General features: G+C 42.4%; 1 protein-coding gene across 1 annotated transcript in view; it reads left to right on the top strand.

Annotated features, from left to right (window-relative positions):
- The window catches only part of NCOR1 (nuclear receptor corepressor 1), a 310428-nt gene that overhangs the window by 89054 nt on the left and 196068 nt on the right, over window positions 1-25306 (top strand). The window contains exons 7-8 of the mRNA XM_082245149.1: window positions 13881-13937; window positions 18601-18653. Coding sequence (XP_082101275.1) covers window positions 13881-13937; window positions 18601-18653 — 110 coding nt within the window. The remainder of the gene's footprint in view (window positions 1-13880; window positions 13938-18600; window positions 18654-25306) is intronic.

Below are 25306 nucleotides of genomic sequence, written 5' to 3' on the forward strand. Positions count from 1 at the left end.
GCTTAAGGCCCCTTTCACACGGTCCACATTCCGTTGCACACCGTGCTCTGCTCAGCGGAGATCAATCCGCCGATCCCCACTGTGTGCAGAGAGGGAGGTGTCAGAGCCTCGCTGCTCTCTATGGGGAATCGGATGAGAACGGACTGCCTGTCTTCTCTCATCCCATCCCCAGGACGGATGAAAAATAGGGTTTCTATCCGTCCGGATTTCACGGACAGGATCGTATGCGGATGGCAGCAGGTGTCAGCGGACATGTCACCGCTGACATCCGCTGCTCCATAGGGCTGAAGGGGGCATCCGATCAGATCCGTCTAAAAAACTGACAGGCGGATCTGATCGGAACGCCCGTGTGAAAGAGCCCAAAGTCAGAAGGGAAAGGGACTTTCACAGGGATTCAACCTCCTGGTTCCCCCGCAGCTCACTAATTCCTCCTGCTGACCTCCACTCATTAACCGTGAGGTGGAGGTCAGCTGGAGGAACCATTGAGAGCTGTGAGGGACCCAGGAGATGGACACCCCAGGAAGTGTTGATTTCAGTGCCAACTCGGCGGACTATTTCTCAGCGTAAGTTGGTAGCAGGAACGGAAATTATGTACTGTCATCTTTTACAGCTATGACTGGGTTTAAACTAATTGCTATAGCAACCAGGTTCATTTAAGGTATGTAAAGTACAAGAAGAAAAAAATATATAGTACATTTTTTAGCAGCATGCTGAGTGCAGTACTTTTTTATGATAGCGACTGTACAGGGAACATGGATACAAAGAATGCATTGACCCAAGTATCCAGATTTCAGTTAGTGTTGCTAAACCCAGGAGCCTGCATTCATTATATCTGGTCTCCCACAGTACACAGAACATGAATATGCAATTGTTTTAGTAAATATAAACTGCTAAATGCCTTTTCTCATCAGCAGTATATAGCAGTCTTGTGACTTGTATAGGTGTCTGGTGAAAGCTTGTAGGAGGAGTTTTCATTATCCCCTGACTATCCTATGAGGCTACGGGACCCCTGACCCTTTGTCTGTACAAATGCTGATTGGCTCTGTGCCGATCACATGCACCCTCCCAAGAAAAAAAAAAAAATCTCTAGCAGTACACACCAAACTGAGCATGTGTAGAGTGTTCCCAAGGCTCTGCTCTATCAGGAGATGGATTGGGGACTGAGGAAGACAGGATAAAACAGCCTTTTTACACAATGCAGAGGATTAACCCCTTCCACAGTGAGTATAATCCAGCATGATTTACTACATACACGCTGATTTTACTGTTGTGGGTTTAGTAACACTTTTTAGGTGAAGTTAGAGTAGGGAAAGGGACACAATATCCCTGAGAGGGACAAGGGATATAATTTGATCATTAAGCTGTCAGCCCGGTTTTTCAAGTATCTATATGGTATTAGTGCCGTCTCATAGGAAACCGCCTTGCCTGCCTCTACTCAGGTCAAGGATGAGAGAACATTTTTAGAAGGCAATTATTAGCATCCAACCATTTATTGGCTGGATATATTCAGCCAATACATATTGCTTTTTCTATCTTCTGCATATTCTGTGACTGATGTATGCTTTTTATCATTTCGTTAAATGCAATATACTGACATGCAAATGATTAGCACTAGATGCACGTCACTTTCCTGTTCTGCAAGTTTTGTTTTTAACTTATTAATTATGGTTCTTTAGAAATCTGGGGTCCTCAATAATATTCTGACATTGTTTTATGTTGCTGTGAGTTATTATACATGGTTTCTTGCTTTGTTTAATCTCTGGGTGCTGCTTACATCTAAACTGACAGCATAACCCCAGGGTGATGAAAATGGGTTACTGCTTTCATGATCCCCATGGCTTTAACTGTTGAATACGGTAGAATAAAACCACCTACTTCCAATGTTTGAGTCTTGGCTGCAAATATTTGACAACTAGATCCAATAGGGTTCAGCGGCTCTGGTATGCTAACTAGACAAGGTTATAAAAAGATCCTCTGTATGAGTGATTCTTCAACCCCATGAATGGGGGGAGGAAGCCTCTGTGTTAAATATACACTATATTACAAAAAGTATTGGGACGCCTGCCTTTACACATGCATGAACTTTAATAGCATCCCAGTCTTAGTCTGTAGGGTCAATATTGAGTTGGCCCACCCTTTGCAGCTCTAACAGCTTCAACTCTTCAGGGAAGGCTGTCCACAAGGTATATGAGTGTGTCTATGAGAATGTTTGACCATTCTTACAGAAGCGCATTTGTGAGGTCAGGCACTGATGTTGGACAAGAAGGCCTGGCTTGCAGTCTCCCCGCTCTAGTTCATCCCAAAGGTGTTTTATCGGGTTGAGGTCAGGACTTTGTGCAGGCCAGTCAAGTTTATCCACCCCAAACTTCCTCATCCATGTCTTTATGGACCTTGCTTTGTGCACTGATCCCAATAATTTGGTGGAGGGGGGATTATGGTGTGGGGTTGTTTATCAGGGGCTGGCCTTGGCCCCTTAGTTCCAGTGAAGTGAACTCTTAAGGCTTCAGTATACCAAGAAATTGTTAACAAGTTCATGCTCCCGACTTTGTGGGAACAGTTTGGGGTTGGCCCTTCCTGTTCCAACGTGACTGCGCCCCAGTCCTGACCTCAACCTAATAGAACACCTTTGGGATGAATTTGAGAAGAGATGGTGAGCTAGGCCTTTTTGTCCACAAGTGGGCTTCTGGAAGATTGCTCAAACATTTCCATAAACGCGCTCTTAAACCTTGTGGACAACCTCCCAGGAGAGTTGAAACTGTTATAGCTGTAAAGGGTGGGCCAACTCAATATTGAACCCTACGGGCTAAGACTGGGGTGCCATTAAAGTTCATATGTGTGTGTAAAGGCAGGCATCTTAATACTTTTGGTAATATAGTGCACAAGTATGAATACCAAAAATTGAAGGAAACCGCTTCTCGCATTTCATATACCAAATTTACACAACGTACAGAAAAAAAAAAAAAAAAAAAAAGCAAAAATGTCAAAACTATGGGACAGTGCCATTAAAATAACCCCTCCTCCACATACCCCAAGTCCTAGCGGGGATATCTGATGTAAAATCCTTACAAAAGGAAATAATTCTATCTTGTTTTTAAGTAATAATCTGTGTAGTTATCCCATAGGAGGACCAATAAAAGGCACCATTAAAACATCACCCAGTAGATGTCCTGTAGCCATAATATAGATCACTAAAGAATATATTAGATATATTCTATATCGGTGTTTCTCAATCTTTTTTCAGTCAAGGCACCCTTTAAAATTATAGACGATCTCAAGGCACCCTCTAAAATTTTGGACTGTCTCGAGGCACCCCATTCTAAAATGTAAAAAAACTATTCTAAAATATCAACATCCACACATGGGACACTCAATGTTAGATTTATTCTTCCAAATCCAATGCACTTTTGCACACTGGTAGTGAGAGAGAGGGGCAGGGGAGGATCATTGGTTGTTAGGACGCTGGCAGCTAGAAGGTCATAATAGTGCAAAATAAAATCCTGTAGCTTTGTGTAACTAAAAGGCAGACTTCATTCATCTGTTGGCTTGTATACAATTTTGTGGCAATTTTTAGGCATTTTGTCAAGGCACCCTTGTTGAAAAAGGCTGTTCTGTCTGTCTTTTAAATATAGATTTACTAAAGGCAAATTCTTCTTGCTGAGTTTAACTGCCCTTGCAGTGTGCACAGTCTATTTGCATTTAGTTACCCCCCCCCCCCCCAATCTCCATACAGTGCCTTGCAAAAGTATTCACCCTCCTTTACATTTTACCTATTTTGTTACATTACAGCCTTAATGTTTTGTGTTTTGTTAATCTGAGTTGTATGTGATGGATCAGAACACAATAGTCTAAGTTGGTGAAGTGAAATGAGAAAAATATATACATAAAACTATTTTTTAGAAATAGAAAACAGAAAATTGGCATGTGCGTATGTATTCACCCCCTTTGTTATGAAGCCCATAAAAAGCTCTGGTGCAACCAATTACCTTCAGAAGTCACATAATTAGTGAAAAGATGTCCACCTGTGTGCAATCTAAGTGTTCCTTGATCTGAATATTACGTATACACACCTTTTTTGTAAGGCCCCAGAGGCTGCAACACCTATGCAAGAGGCACCACAAACCAAACACTGCCATGAAGACCAAGGAACTCTCCAAACAAGTAAGGGACAATGTTGTTGAGAAGTACAAGTCAGGGTTGGGTTATAAAAAAAAATATACAAATATTTGATGATCCCCAGGAGCACCATCAAATCTATCATAACCAAAACAGCAAACCTGCCAAGAGACGGCCGCCCAGCAAAACTCATGGACCTGGTAAGGAGGGCATTAGTCGGAGAGGCAGATTGCTGTTCACAAGCACAAACCATCCAAATTTAAGGAGCTGGAGCAATTTTCCAAGGAGGAATGGGCAAAAATCCCAGCGGTAAGATGTGGCAAGCTCATAAACTCATCCAAAGCGACTTGGAGTTGTGATTGCCGCAAAAGGTGGCTCTACAAACTATTGACTTTAGGGGGTTGAATAGTAATGCACATTGACTTTTTCTGTTATTTTGTCTTATTTGTTGTTTGCTTCACAATAAAAAAAAAAATAAATAAAAATCTTCAAAGTTGTCGGCATGTTTTGCAAATTAAATGATGCAAATCCTCAAACAATCCGTGGTAAATTCCAGGTTGTGAGGCAACAAAACACGGAAAAATGCCAAGGGGGGTGAATACTTTTGCAAGCCACTGTATGTTGATCAAATACAATATCCTGTAAATTAAGGTGTTGTTTCACAATCTCCTCTTGTCTAAATACAGAGCACCTTATAATCCTTGAAAAGACTACAGGAAGTTTTATGTGATTTACTGTGGTCACCATGCTGCAGCTCCAACTCTCTCTTTTTAAGCAGCAGTCATGAGTGGAACACACATCGCTGGAGGTACATTATTTGTACCTAGCTAATGCCCAAGTAGTTTCTTCGCTAGCAAGTTCACACTGACATTAAAAGCACGCATTTGAGGGGCATTCAAACGCCTATGCAAATGATACAATGGACCACACACATGTGCTGTTGATATATCAAAACATGAATTGTTAGCGTTGCATTGCGTTGCTTCAAAATTAAAGCCTCCTGTCGAGTCAGGTGGCAATTAAAGCCTTTCAACATCTCCCATTCAAGTCTATGGTAAAATACCTTTGGGTCTGGTATTGATTTTAAGGGGAACCCCACGCCAAATAGTTTTTTTAAAAAAATGGCGTGGGGTCCCTCCCTCAAAATCCATACCAGACCCTTATCTGGACATGCAGCCCAGGAACACTGTTTTTGACCCAATTTTTATTTATTTGTACTGGCAATTTTTTTTTACATTTAGCTGTCAGCGGGAAATCTGGTGACCGCTGATGACTCCTCAATTGTTAAAGACAAGGAGGCCGGCTTCCCAGGCCCATTCCTTAAAGCAGACCCTCAGTGATTTTTTTCATCTTTCCATCTATTAAATCCCCTGCCTTTGTTGTTTTAACTTTGGATTGTAAAACATTTTTTTTTTCTGCCAATAAATGCCAATAAATACCTTATACAGCCCACTTCCTCTTTTTTTGTGCGGTAAAAAGCCTAGGCTAATGACATCATGCACAGCTCTCTCGCACTCTCGTGAGAGTTTGCCAGCAAGTGAGGAGGGGTGAGACATAGGAGAACCAAGGAGAGCTGCAAAGCTGGAGTGGACTGGATGAGGGTGGAGATAACAGGAGACTGCAGAGATCTGAGGATAAATGTGCAGGCAAGCAGTGGTGTGAGTGTCTATGTATGCATGTATGTATGTGTAATATATATGGTATATAATGTAAATATGTGTGTCTGTGAAAATCCAGGAAGTGAACAGGAAGCAGCTTCCGCTGCCCAGTTAAAATGGCTGCAGCCAGACTTAGTAGAGGGAGATTTCTGCAGCATATTTGGTAAGTGCAGAATCACAGTGTGTGTGTATGTATATGTGTATATATATATAATAATATGCAAAGTGGTTGGAGGGAAGTTTTAGAATGGCAAAGATGTTTTCTTTATCATACGTCACGGAACACAGAGCAGCCATAGTTGCATAGTTAGTGAGGTTTAAAAAAAAGACCTCAGTCCATCCAGTTCAACCTATGGTGTGTGTGTTTGAAGTTATCCATACATTGTATACTCCTGTATGCTGTGGTCTTTAAGGTGACTGTCTAATAATTTTTTGAAACCATCGATACTCCCTGCTGATACCACTGCTTGTGGAAGAGATTTCCACATCCCCACTGCTCTGACAGTAAAGAACCCCCTACTTATAATAATACGTAACCATAATAATTACCTCCTGGGTTATATGCCACTCATAGGTGAATAGACACTGGCAACTTAAGAACGGAAGTCCCCTCTATATAACCCCTCCCATACAGGAAGTACCTCAGTTTTTTCGCCAGTGTCTTAGAGGTGATGGTCATGGTTGGAGAAGCTCTCCATATTTTAAGGTTCTGCTACAGTCCCGGATAAGATCTTGCAGGATCTAAGGGGATTGGCAGTCTGATTCATCCGAAAGAGGAAGACTGAAAGGATGGTACCTGAGCCTTAGCTGAGGAAGACTGCGAGGTATTGCCTGTAATGCGACCCTCTTGGGCATTGGACCCTGGGATCTGGACCCTTCTTAAGACTGACTCCAAAGGTGATCCGGCAGGGTGCCCTACAGGTCCAAGGGAGTGGCCCCAAGATTATAGGGGGACCCAGTTCTTGAAAGTCCACAAGTGACAGGACAGGACTGTGATGGGTGAAGATTGGATTCTAGCTATTTCCAGAGCCCTGCGGTTGGATTAGTAAGTTTAAATATGATGCACTGTTACCAATGAAATTTAACAAATACCGGGTGCCATGTTTTTATGTCTCCATTAGAGGGCAGTGATGTATATTCAGCTGTGGTATGCATATTTTGGATGCCTCACATTTTTTCTGCACAAGCCAACCCCCCCTGCGCGCATCCGCTTACTCTCTGTGGCTCAGATTGCAGGGAGCTCCTTCTGTGGCAATTCCCTGCCATGCTAAAGGACTGTAGGTGTGCACAAGTACGGCCCTATTTTCCATGCACGAGCGTGCACTTGGAGCATTGGGGGAGTGTTTGTGATGTATTGAGCGTGCATGTGGCTAGCGGACATGCATGTAGCATGCTGCACAGGCTCAGTACGGAGATGATGCTGCATTTGAGGAGTGTTCCCGGCGGTGTGAGCTTCTAACAGAAGCTGGTTGGGAAACAGAGCAGCTGGGTGCGTGAGTCACTGTGGGTGGATAAACGCAGGCACTGACAGGTTCTGTTACTGTGGGGGTACTGTGCTGCGTATGTGATAAGCTTTTACAGCTTGAAACAAGCTTTAGTAAACTAAAGTAGTACCTCAAGTTTTTGTCCGGAGCAATGTCCTCCCGAAAAAAGGAGTTAAAGGGGGGGGGGGGGGGCACAGCAGGAAGGGGGCACAAGTGTGCCACTGTCAGGATTGGAAGATCCTCGCCATGCATGCTCTGTGTTAACCTCCCTTGAGAGGCCAGAGGCGACCGGTCAATCTGAGCCATTACGGTTGTCACGTATAGTAGCTACATATAGTTCATCTGTGTCAGCCTATGTCCTTAAAGACGATTTGGCATCCGCTTTAGCTGACCTTGAGGGAAAAATTGCTAGCATGATTGCTTTAGTATCACAAGGATGGAGGAAACGTGATAGGTCCCCCCCGTTTTAGTTCAAGATTGGGCAGAGGATGTGGAAGAAGTAGCTGTAAATTACCTAGAAGAAGGTCAAGCGGAGGATTCCACTTCTGGGGAGTCGGGGTCTGAGAAGCCATTCTCGGCCTCCCAGAGATTGTGAATTCAGTCTCTCTCTGAAATGTTGCAGTCTGGATTTAAATGACCTCCCCTAGAGATTTCTGAAGTCTTTTTCTTAGGCTCATTACGCCCTTCACAAAACTCTCAAGCCTTTCCCTTCTGCTTTTAGAGCAGTTACTGCAGTTAGTGTATGTTGATTGGGATCCCCAAAGGTTATCTCTGTTGTATCCCATGGAAGAAAAATTCTCAAAGAAATGGAGTATGCCTACAGTTGATGCTGCTATTTTTTCTGTAAACAGAAATTTAACCTGTCCTGTAGATAATGGATTTTAAAGATCTAGCGGATAAGAAATTGCAATCTTTACTAAAAGCTTCTTTTGCTATTGCCTGATCTGCAATACAACCGGCAATAACTATAGGTGTTTTGTCAGTCTTTGGAAGATCGTATTAAGCTGGTGACCAGGAGTGTTCCTACTCAGGGGGAGTCTGCTGAGGATATAGCAGATTTACTTTGTGTTTTACAGTAGATGCTCTTAAGGACTCCATACAGCAGATGTCACGGTTTGCTCTTCTGTCAGTTCATATGTGCAGAATCCTGTGGCTAAAGAATTGGTCTGTGGAATTGCCGTGTAAAAAGTTACTAGCGGTCTTTTCCTTTCATGGGGAATGTCTATTTTGGTGACTATCTGAATGAATATATCCAAAAGATTTTGGGTGGGAGGTGGAAGAGTGCGCTTCTACCAGTTAAGAGGAGAAGTAAACGTCCTTTTAAGGTGTCTTACCGCTCAAGTTCCCAGTACTTCTAATCCCAGGCAGTTTTGATGGCCTCAGCCGTCTGGATCTAGAGCCAAACCTCCAGGGCAAGGGCAGAAGAAACCCGGGGTCCTACCAAGCCTAGCTCCAAATCTACCTTATGAAGGTAACGCCCCCACACGGGTGGGGGGAAAGCTACTACAGTTCTCAGATGCCTGAGTAGAAGTGATTCAGGACTGCTGGGTTGTTTCCACAGTCTTGCAGGTGTACAAATTAGAATTCCGGGTGCTTCTTCATCCTCAGTTTGCAAGGTCAGACATACCTGCAGATCCTCTAAAAAGAAAAATCCTTTTTTCTGACTCTTGACCATCTGAGGTTGCAAGCAGTGATTAGAGGTTCCGGACGATGAGAAATTCAGGGGCTTCTACTCAAACCTTTTTGTATTCCCCAAACCAAACGGAGATGTGAGACCTATTCTGCATCTCAAAGCCCTGAACCAGTTTTTAAACCATCGCACATTTCGAATGGAGTCAATTCACTCAGTCATGGCTTCTCTGCAAGGAGGAGAATTTCTAGCATCCATAGACCTCAAAGATGCATACCTTCACCTTCCAATTTTTCAGGCCCATCAAAGGTTTCTGCGGTGGAAGACCGTCATTTTCAGTTCATGGCTTTGCCCTTCAGGCTAGTTACAGCTCCACGTTCATAAAAACCCTAGCTCCAGTATTGGCTGTTCTAAGATCTCAAGGGATAGCAGTTGTAGGATACCTGGACGATTATTACTCGTAGATCAGTCGGCTTCTACTTTAAGCCAGTATGTGTTCCGGGCAGTTAAGTTCTTAGAACTTCTGGGTTGGATTCTGAATTTAGCAAAGTTAGCATTGCAGCTGGTTCAGAGTCTAGAATATCTGGGTCTCCTTGTGGATACAGTACAGGCAAAGGTATTTTTGCCGCCAAGAAAGGTCGTAGCCCTGAAGGATCTGGTCCAGGTCGCAAGAGGGAAAAAGTATCCTTCTGTACATCTTTGCATGAGGTTGCTAGGAAAGATGGTGTCTTCATTCGAAGCGGTTCCTTATGCCCAGTTTATGCCAGACAATTACAGAATGACATTGTGTCAACCTGGAGCAAAAATATCCAGGTCCTAGTTTGTCGCATGTCTCTATCACCAAGGGTACGCCAGAGTCTAGGTTGGTAGTCAGGAATTTGGAGAGTGGGAAATCCTTTCTTCTAATAGTCTGGAAGGTTGTGGCTACAGATGTCAGTTTCTCCAGCTCGGGAGCAGTTCTGGAGGAAGCCAATGTCCAAGGGAAATGGTCCTGGTTAGAAAGGAGCTTCCCCATCAATATCCTGGAAATTTGAGCAGTTTGTCGGGCTCTAAGGTTCTGGACTACCAGACTACGGGTTTCCCCGCCAGGGTCCAATCCGACAATGCCACAGCTGTGGCCTATAGCAACCATCAGGGGGGGACGCCAAGAGTAAGTCAGCCCAGAAGGAGATGGGTCACATCCTATACTAGGCGGAGACATTTTTTCCATGCCTATTGGCAGTTTTTATTCCCGGAATAGGGAACTGGCAGGCAGACTTTCTGAATCGCCAGCAGATGTTTTGCGGGGAATGGTCCGTACATCCCTAGATCTTTGCATTGATTTGTCAACGCTGGAGGGTTCCGGACGTAGATCTGTTGGCATCCAGGTTCAACAACAAGTTTGACAAATTTGTGTGCAGGACCAGAGATCCGCTCACAGTGGGAGTGGATGCCTTGGCGACTTCCTGGGAGCAGTTTTCCCTGAACTATGCCTTTTCCCCGGTCCAGCTGCTGCCACGACTTCTGCGCAGAACTCAGGAAGACAGGAAACCACTAATCCTGGTGGCTCCAGCTTGGCCCAGGAGGATTTGGTACGCACAAATTCTAGGGTTGTCAGTGGGAAGGCCATGGGTCCTCCCACTATGTCTGGACCTGCTCTCTCAGGGCCCTGCTTTACAATCACTAAATGTGACGGGTTTGGCTATTGAAGCCAGGATTTTGAGGGAGCAATGTATATCTGCTCCTGCAGTTTCTACCCTGATAAACGCTAGGAAACCAGTCTCTATGAACATTTAATATAGAGTCTGTAAGTCTTAGGTTTCCTGGTGTGAGGCCAGGAAGTGGCATCTCCGTAAATATATAATCGGGAGAGTTGTGGCTTTCTTGCAAGTAAGCTAGCCTTAGGCACAAATGTCAGATTTCAGACTTGTCAGTCTTCTTTCAAAGACCAGTTGCTTTGCATTCAATGGTTCCAGCCTTTATACAAGGGGTGCTGCATATGCTTCCACTAGTTAGGCCACCGTTGTGTCCTTGGGATTTCAATTTAGTCCTGGCGGTCCTACAGAAACAACTCTTTGAGCCCATTTGGCATATTCCTCTGGTTCTTCCGACAAAGTTAGTCTTTTTGGTTGTAGTAACTTCAGCTAGAAGGGTGTCAGAATTAGCGGCTCTTTCTTGTAAGGAGCCATTTTTGATCTTGCTCCAAGATAGGGTGATTCTACGTCCATACCCATGGTTTTTGCCCAAGGTGGTGTTTGCTTTTCTTTTAAATCAGACATACTGCATTCCTTATTTCCAGTTCCTCAAACAGCAGAGGAAAAGTTGTTACCGTATTTGACAGTGTATAAGAAGACTTTTTTAAACTTAAAAACATCCCCCAAAAATAGAGGGTTCGTCTTATACGTAGAGTATAAAATGTGAGGCCCAAAACGAACGTCCCTAATATTCTCTCAACCCGCTGGATGTGCGGTAATAATGTATGTACCGTAGCGGAGTAAAAAATGTGAGGATTACGGTAATTTACATGGCCCAAAACAAACGTTTCCTATTAATCTCCAAGCAGGGTAAGTACACAGGGTGTAATCTCTCAACACGCTGGATGTGCGGTACTACTGTACCGGTATGTATCGTAGCTTCAGCTACATACAATATACCACACTGAGCCAATCACGGTGAGCGATGTATTCTATTAATAAATACAAACCCAGCTCAGATTGGCAGAGTCAGAGAGAGTAACCTCATCAGCCCGCTTCTCTGACTCCGCCAATCCGAGCTGGCTTTGTATTTATTAAAAGAATACATTGCTCAGCGCGGAAGCTGAAGCTACAATACATACCGGTACAGTATTACCACACATCCAGCGTGTTGAGAGATTACACCCTGAATACTTACCCTGCTTGGAGATTAATAGGTACATTTGGTTTAGGCCATGTAAAATACCATAGTCCTCACATTTTTTTGGTGCTGTACTTACATTATTACATCCAGCGGGTTGAGAGATTAGGGCCTCATGCAAAGTAGACGTTAAAAAAACGCCAGTAGCTTTGTAGTGAGTTTTTCAGCCTTCATTGCATTGGCGTTTTTCGGCGTTTTTTTATTTTTGGTGTTTAGCTAAAAATCACCTCTCTGCTATTTTAGTAACTCCCACTTTCCCACAATCCAATGCTTGCCAGACAATGCTTGCCAGAATTACATCGCATGAGTGTTCACACCCATGCGATAAGATTTAGGTGCAGGGAAAAAGGGTACTACAGCACTTTGGTGCAAATGTCGCACAGACCTCACATGTGATGTGCAGAAGAATGCGGTGCGTTTTTGGTGCAAATCACATGCGGTGTTCAGCATGCACCCAGGCTATATTCCATAAACGACACCTCGAAACAGAACCCAGGCTTAAAAAAAGCAAAGGAATCAAAAATGTCAAACGCCGGTTAGCAGCGTTTTTTTGGCGTTCGTGTTTTTACAGCTGAAAAACTACACACAAAACCCACAATTTTTTTTTTTTTTTCAGCCAGAAAACGCCCCTGCTAAAAACTGCTGAAAACAGCCTATGGTGTGCATGTACACATAGGATAACATGCTGGGGCGTTTATTGGCTGTAGAAAAAAAAAACGTCTTACACCAAAAACAGCTGTAAAAACATCCAGTGTGCATGAGGCCTAGTAGGGATGTTCGTTTTGGGCCATGTAAAGTAGTCCTCACATTTTATACTACAGTACAGAAGGGGGGGGCAGTCTTATACGGTGAGTATAGCCCAAAACCTGTTTTAACTTTAAAATTAGGGGGTCGTCTCATACGCCCAGTAATCGTCTTATACGCCGGCAAATACGGTACATTCTCTCGATGTAGTGTGTGCGTTCAAGGTCTATTTGAAGAGGTCAGCTCAGGGATGATTCTTCACAAAAAATTACAGTTTTATATCTTTATGTTTGAAGCCTGAAATGTGGCAAAAAGTCGCAAAGTTCAAGGGGACCAAATACTTTCGCAAGGTACTGTATATTACATAGTCTGGTTGGAAAAAGACACAAGTCCATCTAGTTCAATCAGTAAAATGGGGGAGAGGGAAAGAATTGTTACCATCCTATATACACAATCCTATACCCAGTTTATCCAGAGGAAGGCAAAATAAATCCCAATAAAGCATGATCCAATTTGCACCAGCAGGGGGAAAAAAAATTGCTTCCTAAATCTCCAAGAGGCAATCGGATATTACCTGGATCAACTTTATCTATAAATGTTAGTATCCAGTTATAGTATGTGCATTTAGGATAGAATCCAGGCCTTTTTAAAAGCAATCTACTGAGCTGGACAGAAACATACTAGCGTCGCATGCTAGCACATTCTAAGAGACCTAATTTTAAAACGAAGCCCTCCAGTGGCGCTCTGACAGGGCTTCTATCTTCGCACAGTCTTCCTTCCAGGTTCGCAGGCTCTGGCTCTTGTACTGGCTGAGCCTCGATGACGTCACTCCCATGCAGCCACAGCACAGTAATGTGTTTAATGTCACCCGTTGCTGCTCACTGGAAATTTCCTAAGCAGTGTAGATTAAGGAGATATTAATTTTACCTACAGGTAAGCTTTATTATGAGCTAACCTGTAGGTAAAAGTACCGGAAATTAGTTTACTTCCACTTTAATCAATTTTACTGCCAGGAATAAACTTTCTTTTCTGGCCAATGAAATGACGTCCAAGAGCTTGACGCACCTAAACGCGGTTACATAAACACAGTTTTAGATGTGTTTGTGACGTTGCTTTTCTCCTGCCAGGAAAAAAAAGCGTTCAGGAGTGCTGGGCGAATGCATTAGCTAACATTTCTGTTTTAGATTTTCAAAGACTCGAGTATCTCTGTGATTACCCATCAGACTGTTTGTTTTATTATGTTTTAGATAATCTAGATGGAACCTTTACATGACCTCTGTGATTGAGATGGTGCAGAGGAAGTCCTTGAATAAAAAAAGAACATTAGAGGGTTTGTATCTGTGCAAATGTAAAACCTAAAACCTCTCTGTTTTGCAGAAAAAAGCAGAAGAAGCACACAAAATTTTAGAAGGTCTGGGTCCTAAAGTGGAACTGGTAAGCCATTTTTTTTTGAGTATGTATATACGGTTATTTCAAAATATTGTCTTGCTGCAATAATTTTGCCTAATCTGGATTCCTTTTGAGTTATATGATGGTCCCCAGGATGAAATTTTCAATCACCTACTGCTTGGAACACATGTAAATACTAAAGTTTTCATGCATGGTTAAGCGTATAAAAACCTTACTGTGGTTTAAATGAAAACTTTAAAGTACATTGCTATTAGGATTGCACAAAGTCATCCTATAACTGCCTAGTAGCATCTTCTACTGCCACATAGTTTCTCCTATCCACCTACCTTGTCTTGCCACAGTCAAGCTTCCCAAGATGCTATGGAACAGTTGACTTTTCTGAAAGTCACAATTTGCATATGCCATCGGGAAAGGAAGCCATAGTAAAGAAACTGTGTAGCACCAGGGGGCTGCTGCTAAGTTGGATATAAAAAGTCTACACACCCCTGTTCAAATATCAGGTTTTTGTGATGTAAAAATTGAGACAGATAAATAACTTCAGCACCTTTTCCACCTTAAGGCTCGGTTCACACTGGGGCGGCAAGACTCTTTACTACGGGGGCGACTTGTGCATTCCCATGCACCACGACTTCGGAGCGACTTGCATGGACTTCACATAATGGAAGTCTATGCAAGTCGAACCGAGGTCGCCCTGAAGTAGTACAGGGCCCTTTTTCTAAGTCGGAGCGACTTGTGTCGCTCCTATTAGAACGGGTCCTGTAGCAGTCAATGGACCGCGAGGGAGCACGACTTGTCAGGCTGACAAGTCGCCTGACAAGTCGCGCTAGTGTGAATCGAGTCTTAATGTGACCTATCAACTGTAAAACTCAGTTGAACAACAAACTGAAATCTTTTAGGTGGGGGGAAGTCAAAATAAACAACTAAAATAATATGGTTGCATAAGTGTGCGCACCCTTAAATTAATACTTTTTTGAAACACCTTTTGATTTTATTATAGCACTCTTTTTTTTGGGTAAGTCTATCAGCATGGCACATCAATATTTCCCCACTCTTCCTTGCAAAAACACTCCAAATCTTGTCAGATTGCGAGGGCATCTACTGTGCACAGTCCTCTTCACATCACCCGCCAGATTTTTAATCTGATTCAGGTCCGGGCTCTGGCTGGTCCATTCCAAAACTTTAAGACTTCTTCTGGTCATTCCTTTGCTGATTTGGATGTATGCTTTGGGTCATTGTCATGCTGAAAGATGAAGTTCCTCTTCATGTTCAGCTTTCTAGCTGAATCCTGAAGGTTTTCTGCCAATATTGACTGGTATTTGGAACTTCATAATTCCCTCTACCTTGACTAAGGCCCCTGTTCCAGCTGAAGAAAAATAGCCCCAAAGATGGTGCTTCCACCACCATGCTCCTCTGTGTTCTTTTGGTGATGTGCGGTGTTGTTTTTCGGCCAAACATATCTTTGGAATTATCTTTGTTTCATCAGACCATAACACATTTTTCCACATGTTTTGGGAGACTTGAAATGTGTTTTGGCAAAATCTAGCTAGGCTTGGATGTTTTTCTTAAGAAAAGACTTCCATCTTGCCACTCTACCCCATAGCCTAGAAGAATACGGAAGATTGTTGTACCGCACAGCCAGTACTTGCCAGATATTCCTGCAGCTCCTTTAATATTTCTGTGGGCATCTTGGAAACCCTCCTTGACAGTTTTTCTCTCATAAATGTTGGAGGGACGTCCAATTCTTGGTAATGTCACTGTTGTGCCATATTTTCTCCTCTTGATGAGGACTGTCTTCTTCACTGACACTTAAAACTAGTATCTTATTTCTGCACTGATACACTTCATTTAAATCACCCGTTTGATCATTGTAGGAGTTCTGGATTACTGCTGCAAGATCTGTATTCCCAGGTGTTTTCACACACTTGAGCCGTTTTGAGAGGCCTAAAGCTGGCCGTGAAGAGTTTAAATTTAGGCCGGTCCCTGCTCGGTAGTGATTTGAACAATCTTTGGGCGTGCTGCTTGTACCCAAGTCGATCCATCAATTGACTTGGGTACAACCAGCATGTCTGAGTTGTACATGCGATAATTGCCGGCGGCTATAATCAGTGTTCTACCTGCAGGAATGGCTACCCGCGATTTGTTGCGACGTGTAAACGCACATTTTGCATGTTGGGGTTGCCAACACCTTCCAAATAATGATAAAAGGGCATGACTCTTTTTTTCAAAACAAGAAATGTGGTGCGCTGCTGTGCATTATGAGATGCCCTCTTCTTTGCAGGGTGTTGGGGTGCCATTCACAATAGCACTGTAACACACCACACGTAAAGCCGGTATATTGGCAGGCATTGTGGCAGTGTGCTTGTTTAAGCAATGCACATCTGTACATAAGCCCTGAGACCCCTTCTCCTTGCAGCAGAAGTGTAAAACTGCATGCTACTTGAAGGCTAAACTAATAATTCCATTGGTCATATGTGAATTATTGCTCCAGTGGTGAATCGAGACAGCAGGGGTTGCAGAGGCTCCCAGGATTGTGGGGTTTGATTAAAAGTGGAGAGTGGAAAATCTGGTGCAGCTCTGCATGGTAGCCAGTTGGCTTCGAACTTCAGCTTGCTCAATTAAGCTTTGACAAAAAAAAATGTAATCTGATTGGTTTCTAGGCAGAGCTACAATAGATTTTCCATGCTCAAGTTTTAGTAAATCAACCCTATAGTATAGGGATCCTCAAACTATGGCCCTCCAGCTGTTGCGGAACTACACTTCCCATGAGGCATTCTAAAACTCTGACATTCACAGACATGACAAGGCATGATGGGAATTGTAGTTCCTGAACAACTGGAGGGCCATAGTTTGAAGACCACTGCTAGTGTATTTGAAAGCCTCTGATATGGTGGACATATTACACGGGATTCTTTGTATATGTTTTGGGTTTTCTTTTTTTTTTTTTTTTTATTGGTAGGAAATGCATCCAGAACCCCTGCTGCTCCAGAAATGGTTACTTGTCAGTAACCTATTAAACAAGTGAACAGCTGTGTTTTGCAGTGTTCTGGGATGCTCCCAATTTGACATCCATGTGGGAGCACAGCTCAAAAGGCACCCTGTCTGCATTTGGGGCAGTGCATCTGAACGGTTGTGGAATTGGGAGCAGTGGCTGTGTCCCAACAGACATAAGTGAAACTGCCTGCGCTGGGATGCATGCAGCATATGTGCATCTGGCTCTGAGTAAACAGCCCTCATATGGGGCTTGATATTGCCCCATGTGAACGATCATCAGGGAATTGAAAAAGAAACTTTTTTTTTTTGCTGTTGCTTTACATTATTACATCTGAAAAAATGTTTTGCTTTTTCTTAAGTATTTTCTTCGACAATTTATTCATTGGTACATTTCTTTTATCTCCGATCTCTAGTATTTTAAAGCGGTATTAAACCCCAAAAATATTATATTACAACTTACCAATTCTGAGATGTGTTGGCTGCATTCGTTTTTTAAAGGCATTTCCCCTTTTAACTTGTTGATCTGGGCAAGTCTGTTATTTTTTCAACTTCCTTTAAGGCCCCTTTCACACTTGTGTGACTTGTCCTGCGATTTGGGACTGCAAAGTTGCATGACAAGTCGTTCTCCATAATTTCCAATGAGTACTGTTCATATCTGTACGACTTCAAGTCACAACGACTTCAAGGTAGTCCCTGTCTACTTTTGGCCGATTTTAATGCGTTTCAAGGTCCAAAAACATAGGCATTGCGGTAAAATCACGCAACTTTTAAGTCGCACAAGTGTGAAAGGGGCCTAACAGACCAGCAAATGTGGCAGTTAAGAGATTTCAGACAAACCAAGTTCATCCAATTTGCTAATGCATCTTAACATTACCCTTTCACTTCCCTCTCCCCAAATTGACAATACTGCTGTCCAAAGTTGTCTCCATTGCTCCTCCAGTGGAGTGGTGACACCCTTGGACAGGAAGTGTGCTACCAGCTGGATCAGCAGGTCAAAAGAAAAATAAACAAGCCAAAAAGAAAATGAATGCTGCAGCCACCACATTAAGACCCCGTTCACACTGGGGCGACCTGTCAGGCGACCTGGTCGCCTGACAGGTCGCCTGCCATAGAGAAGCTGTGGACCCGTTCTAATAGGAGCGACACAAGTCGCTCCGACTTAGAAAAAGGGTCCGGAGCTTCTTTGGGGCGACCCGGAGCGACCTGCATTGACTTCAATGTTATGAAGTCCGTGCCGGCCGCTCCGAGGTCGCGGTGCGAGCTGCGCACCGCGACCTGTGAGGTCGCCCCGGCAAGTAGCGTCGCCCCAGTGTGAACGGGGTCTAAAGGATTGGTGAGCTGCAGTGTTTTCTGTTTTTCTGTAGTCATTTTGAACGAGCGGTTCCTTTCTGAGGCTCAGAAAACGATGTGTTGCAAATGCATGTGATTTTAGTGTCTCTAGTTATGACTTTGCCATCCACCACTCAATAGGTAACCCTTAGACATGTTTTTATGTTGACTTTTTAGTACAGTGCATTGCCATGTTTTGCAAAGCTCACTGGGTCAGACCTTTTTGTGTCTCTAATGAAAGTATTCATGTTTTCTTTGTAGTATTATACTTGGAGATTTTTACATGCATCTTTACAAAGCTCAGATAAAATGCAGCTTTGCTGGGCTTTTTTTTTTTCCTTTTAACTATTGTTTTGTTGTTTTACAGCCTCTCTACAACCAGCCTTCAGACACAAAGGTTTATCATGAAAACATCAAGACGTAAGTATGCTTCAGTCATTCCCACACATTTTCACTCTGTTGTAATTACCAGAAAATCAAACGGGCAGGAAAATGCAGTCAGAGGGATTTCAGTAATGCGAGATAATGTGCACATGATTGCCTGCCAGAAAATGTCAGTAGTCAATGGTTAAAAGTGCTGTAAAGTACATAGGTGTGTGCAGCGCACGCTTTATACTTTTCTTTTAGTATATCTAAAAGCCTTGTTTTGTGTTCATTACGGTTTACCAGACAAATGCTGCAATGCAGATTCTTCATACAACCGCAAAAAACTGATGTGTTGGTGACCCTCATCTGTGTACGGCTGTTATCCAAGACATAAGCTTTGCTTTTCCAAATCTGCATGCTGTCTCTGATCACTTGCCTTCTCAGTACATTTGACATTTTCTTAAAGAATATGTCAATTTGAATTTTTCTCAGCATAAAGACATGTAAAGAGCAGACATGAATATATGACTATAAATTCCTCTTTCATGCTCCAGGTGACTCTAAATTAACATGTAATGAATGACATTTAAGCAGACCTTCATCCGGAAAGACAATGTGGGTGTACCTAGCTCCAACCCCCCTTCCTCTACTGCAGTTGAATTTTTTAATATTTTTATGTGCTTTTTAATTTTTTTGTCCTGGGCACAGTGGGCAGGGCAGCACTTCCTCCTTTCTCATCTAAATGAGATTGACGCTTTGCGCAAACGTCAGACTTTGTGACATCTGCATATTCACAGGTTTCCACGCGTAAGCGCAGCTCATTGAAGGAGGACCGAGACCTCTTTTCCCACACATCAGGAGCACAGCTTGGCGCTAGAACGAATGCTTGTAAGGTTTTGCCAACTTGAAAAATAGCTTGTTCATTTGGGGAAAAAAAACATGAGAAAATATGATCATGGTAGAAAAAGCATTAGAAATATAATTTAAATAATGATAAAACTTTCACCACCTGACGTGAACTTCTCTTCGCATTGGATTTTTGCATTTCCCCTAGCTTTTGGCAGCAGCCCCTGCACAATCACTTGCAAAGTTGCATTCATGTGTTTTTTTTTTTTTTAAGACCAGCAATTAAACTTTATGATCCTTAGTGGTCTTCTTTATAACAATTATGCTGCACATTTTCATTTGATATTCAGTGCATTGGACTTAGCGCTGCTGTTTTTATTATATTTATGCGTATTTGTTGCCAAAAAGAAGCTTCTGCTCCTTTTTGGGCAACAAGCTTAACACGATTTATGAGCATGCACAATTCTGCCGCACGACAATTGTGGCAGAATTGCTTCTCATTTAGGGTGTCTTTAAGAATAATGGCAACCTAATGAGTGTTGCATGTTTTGCAGCAATGTTGAATCGCTGGCAGAATCACAGCTATTCTGCCAATGATTCCAAATCACCCAATGTGAACAGGGCCTTAGGTGAAAGTACATCAGTAATGGTTTCTCATGCATTCAGGTAATTGTCCAGTCTCACTGTAAGGATAGCACATTAGGCTATGAATTGACTCCCAGAACTAGGAAATCAAGTTCTCAACATCATTTAGGAGCCAGAGCTCCAAAATATTGGCATTGCGTATGTCTGTAACATTGGTTGTAGGGCTAAACAGGTCTTCTGATTGCTGAGAAGAACTTGAAGTGCACTGAGATGTACATTGGGTATGATGCTGTGCAACCTTGCTCTTCTGGAAAGTGATGATAGAGCTCAAAAGAGATACCCATGGGAGTCGAGATGTAAGAAAAGAGGGTATATGAAGGTAGAACAGAAAAACATGAAAGAAGTAGGGGGAGAGGGATCACAAACGGAAGACTGTAAGGGTTAGGGGAAAAGGCAGAAGGAGATGAAGGGGGGAAGGAAGTGGTGTAAGGTAGTATTTGGAGCTTGTTTGCCTGTTGATGTCCCTCTTTGGTCTAGTAAGACCTGACTATTAAGGACAAGACCCCTATTGGTCAAATTAGGTGTTATAATTTTGCGAGCATAGAATTTAACCAGAAATTTAATTTTTAGTTAAACTTTTTAGTGTGGGGTGAATACTATTCATATCTTATCTGTCATTGTTGGAATACCCACAGAGCCTGCATCAGAATGGATACAGCCACTGTTGGGCCAACAATTTTTGACTAGCTTGGTTTCCCAGTCAAGGTATGTCAGGTGAGAGGTGGCTGACAGGGCTGTCCACTAGGTAAATTTTGGCTCGTTCATGATAACATTTGAACAGTTAACGGTGCATGGCCACCTTAAAAGCCTTCTCCAGTATAAAATAACACTCAAAGCTCATATGATTCAAGAAGCATAAAATGTAGCTTTACAGATGGTTAAATGTGTGTTATCTTAAGTAACTTCGTATGCAGCCTTTCTTTACTTGTATTTACTGCGTTAAAAAAAAAAAGTTATTTTCATAGCTTCGGTTGAACTTCTGGGTGCTTTTTAAATAATAAAGTGTTACTAAACCCAGGGCCCTGCATTCGCTATATCTGGTCTCCCACAGTAGACAGAACATGGAAATGCAATAGTTTAACTAAATATAAACTGCTAAATACCTTTTCTCATCAGCAATTCAGGCAGTCTTGTGACTTCTATCAGTGTCTGGTTAACGCTTATAGGAGGAGTTTTCATTCCCCTTTGATTGTCCTATAAAGCTGCAGGTCTCCTGACCCTGTGTCTGGACAGTGCTAAATGGCCCTGTGCTGATCACATGCACTCTCCGCAAAAAAGACTTTCTAACAATACACACCAAACTGAGCATGTGCAGCTTGCCCCCAAGGCTTTGTTCTATCAGGAAATGGTTTTGGGACTGTGGAAGAAGGGGAGAATCAGAGAAGACAGGATCAAACAGCCTTTTTACACACTGCGGGGGATTAACCCCTTAGGTCCACAGGAAGTATAAGAAGCATGCTTTACTGCATATACAGACTGATTTTACTGTTGTGGGTTTAGTAACCCTATAATATTGGAAACGGTTCATTTTTATGTCAAATTTCAATTTCGTTTTAAGTCCGTCTTTTGACTAAAATTACATTTTAGTTTTAGTTGTATTTTAGTCATCTGTATTGTTTATTTTTAGTAATTTTTTTGTTGACTAAAATTGAATGGGTTTGTAATGTAATGCTGTATTTTAAGCATTTCTCTAGCATTTCCAAACTCATTCTATACTCCTGGAGTAAAAATTGAATAACATGGAGTGGGAATGGGGAAGTAAATGGAAGTGAAAGGATGGGCAGAGGGCACAGAACTTGTCTGTGGAGGCTGTTTTTACACAGTGCTAAGCACTGCTACCTTGCTGTGAGGGGAAACACTCACCACGTCACCTCCAGACAGACACAAATCCAAAGGAGGAGTTCCTCTTCTGTGGTTTACAGGGCATTGTTCCATAACTCCCTGGCAAGCAGGCAGACAGAGGGAGCCAAGGGGGGCTTTACCAGACAGGCAGAGCTCCAGGGAAAGCAGAAGTTCAGGTGGGTAAATGTCCCTCCCCTATACTTTCGTTCCGTTTTCGTTCATTGACGAAAATTGGAAATGATTTTCATCATTCTTTGTCAGTTGACTAAGGCTCCTTTCACACTTGGACATCAAAGTTGCATGACAAGTCATTCCCCGTGTTTTTCAATGAGAACCATTCATATATGCGCAAATTAAAGTTGCAGCAACTTCAAAGTAGTTCATGAACTTCTTTGTTCAGACTTTCATGCAACTTGAGGGCTATAGACTTTAATGTTAACCCTCAGAAGTTGCATGAAAGTTGTACCTGAATACAATGCAACTTGCTTGCAACAGTTGTCTGTTATCACCTGGTCGATGTCAAAGTCATATGCAAGTTGCACCCATCCAAAGTTGTATCAAAGTTGCTCTCCAAAGTCGGCACAACTTTGGAGTCATACAAGTGTGTATGGGGCCTTAATTGGAATTTTATTTTCGTTTAATTTTCATCACTGCAAACATGCAACTGATGAGAATTGTGTTGAAATATTTGCCTCGACGAAATTAACATGGATTGGAAATGTATAGGTATTTCATAGTTCTCAGGGATCATTTACTTTGTATTAAATGTTTATGGGTAATAGTGTGTCTGTCTATATTTTGATAAAAAAAAAAAATCAATATCTGAATTGACCTTGCCTCTGTTTTTAGTCATTGAGCAACCCTGCACCCAATCCCCAGATTTCCACCAAAAAACTTTCTTGTAACCTAGAATTAGACTAAGTAATATTAGGATTCCTGAGCAACAGTTTTTTACTGCTGCCTAATAATTAATAAATCCTCTTTCTCTGAATAGACTCTGATGTATTGATATTTTTATAATTTTGGGGGGGGGGGGGGGGGGGAATTGTGGAAGGAACCTTGGGATTCTCAGACATTGGGAGAACATACATGCTGCATGCAGATATTGTTCCTGTTGAGAATTGATTTCAAGATTCGCAAGTTGCAAGAGTTGCTGTCTATATTAAAATATTGTAATTTGGTATTTATATGCTCTTTAGAAAACTGGGTATGAATAACCTTTTTTCCAAAGAATAGAGAAGACATTTTAAATATTTTATTAAATATCACACATTCTTTCTAATTTTATTGGTTCTCAACTTGATGCTTTATTAGGCGTATACATTAATCTTTTATAGCCTTGAAATTAGTTTCTACTAAGTTTTAAATTCTAATTAGACCAAATTGAATTCTAAATTTATCATGTTCCTCTCAAAGGCTACTTTTTCCATAGAAGAATCATTTCTTTGAAACATTCTCTAAGCAGAAACCTAATTAGTTTTCCGTTGTCTTTGTAATCTAACTATAAAAAGAAGTTCTGATAAATATAAAGTAATTCTAAAGGAAAGAATTAAAAATAAAAACAGCTCAGATCCTTTTTGGGTCTCTTGCCGGCGGTCCTGGCCCCCCGCTGAGTGCCCCCAGTAGCAAGCCTCTAGAACTTGAGCAGGCTCACTTCAGAGCTGTGCTCTGTGTATGACCGAATACACACAGATCACAGCTCGGACCCCCTGTCTCCCCATTGGCTTTGATTGACAGCAGCAGAAGCCAATGGCTCCTTCTGCTGTGTGAACCAATGAAGAGAGAGCGAGATCAGAGAGAGCCACTGCTCTCATGCGCATCACTGGATTGAGATAGGACTCAGGTAAATATTTAGGGAGTGCTGTGGTGGGAGTTGCACACACAAGGTTTTATACTTTAATCCCTTCACGCTGAGCGTATGCAAAAATGCGGCCCCACTGGTCTGGGTTTTTTTTTTTCCCAACAGAGCCACATATTTGCTGCATATCTCCCTTTGTGCTGGACGGTGCACTCCCAGCACAGAGACCGGTGTCGAAGCAGGGGCCCTGTGCTCATAATTCCGGGTCACCTGATCGCTGTTCTATCCTCTGGCTATCCCAGTGGTTAGTCACTGTGAAGCCCATCCCTGTGTTTTCTGACTCTGTGAATGGAGAAGAGTGATGCATCATTTCTCTTTACTTGCACAGAAGGAAAAAAAGTGTGTGTAACAAAATAAATTAAAAAAATACTTTGATCAAAGTTTGATCTTGGTTAGTGTTTGGGTCAAGGTCAGGGTCAGTGTTTTTTTTAATTTTTTTTTGGACAGGATTTTTATTGATTTACTTATTTTTTTAAAAAATTAGTGTCAGTGTGCTGTAGATAGTATAAAAAAAGAAAAAAAAAAAGCTTTTACTGTTTTTGGGCTGTACTACGGGTACAAACAACAACTGAAGCCCCGTACACACGTACCGATCGTCGGCATATAAACGATCGTCTTTTCTCCCAGGGATGTCGGTGTCTGTTGAAAAGTGCAAAGACTGCCCAAGAATTTTGTCCGCCGACTGCAGAAGTGATGTCATGTAATGGTTAACTTTCCCTGTGTTTTTTCTTTTCTGAGCATGCCCAGTCTTACAAATCTGCGGTCTGTCGGCAGAATTCTGTACTGACTGGCGAACAATCGTCCGTTCTGGTGTCGGCATACAAAAATTTAAATGCTTGCAAGAAAGACTCTTGTCCGCAGAATGTGCGCAGACAGCTGTCGGAGGCACCATACTAACAAGCGTACAATCGGCAGATCTTTCGTCCGCCGACGTTTGTATGCCGACGATCGGTACGTGTGTACGGGCCTTAACACACATATTTGGTATTACTTCGATGGTTTGTTAATAAAACAAATCAGGAGCTATCCATTGCCTCTTACCACCAAATGAAAAGCCCAATGTGTCCGGAAAAAAAATGCAGTATCCACCTGGATGCACAAAGTAGTGGTGATGATATGTTCAGTTTTACGAACACATGTCGAAGTTGCAAAATTGTGCTAAGGCATTAAGATTTCCATGAATAGGCTCTGGCGGGCGAAGTAAAATGTGTTGGAGGGATGGCCTGGTGGGAGCTCAAGCTGCAATTCACTATCTCAGCAGGTTTTGACTTGATGTATGGCTTCCAGGAAACCTATCACACTCTGGTATTAGGATTTAACTTACCCTAACGCACAAAGTGCGTAAAGGTAAAAACCTTCAGCTTTTAGTGTAGGTTTACACTGAGGCTGGCTTAAAATTGTGCGAGTTAAGCTGAACTCGCACAATTTTAAGCCGGCATTTTCAGTCCAACTTCGAGTGGCGATTTCCCAGATATCTGTGCAGGTTCATGCACCTATGTCTATTGAAATTGCCCCC

This window comes from Pelophylax lessonae (assembly GCF_965119305.1).
Source record: "Pelophylax lessonae genome assembly, chromosome: 2".
Taxonomy (NCBI): Eukaryota; Metazoa; Chordata; class Amphibia; order Anura; family Ranidae; genus Pelophylax; species Pelophylax lessonae.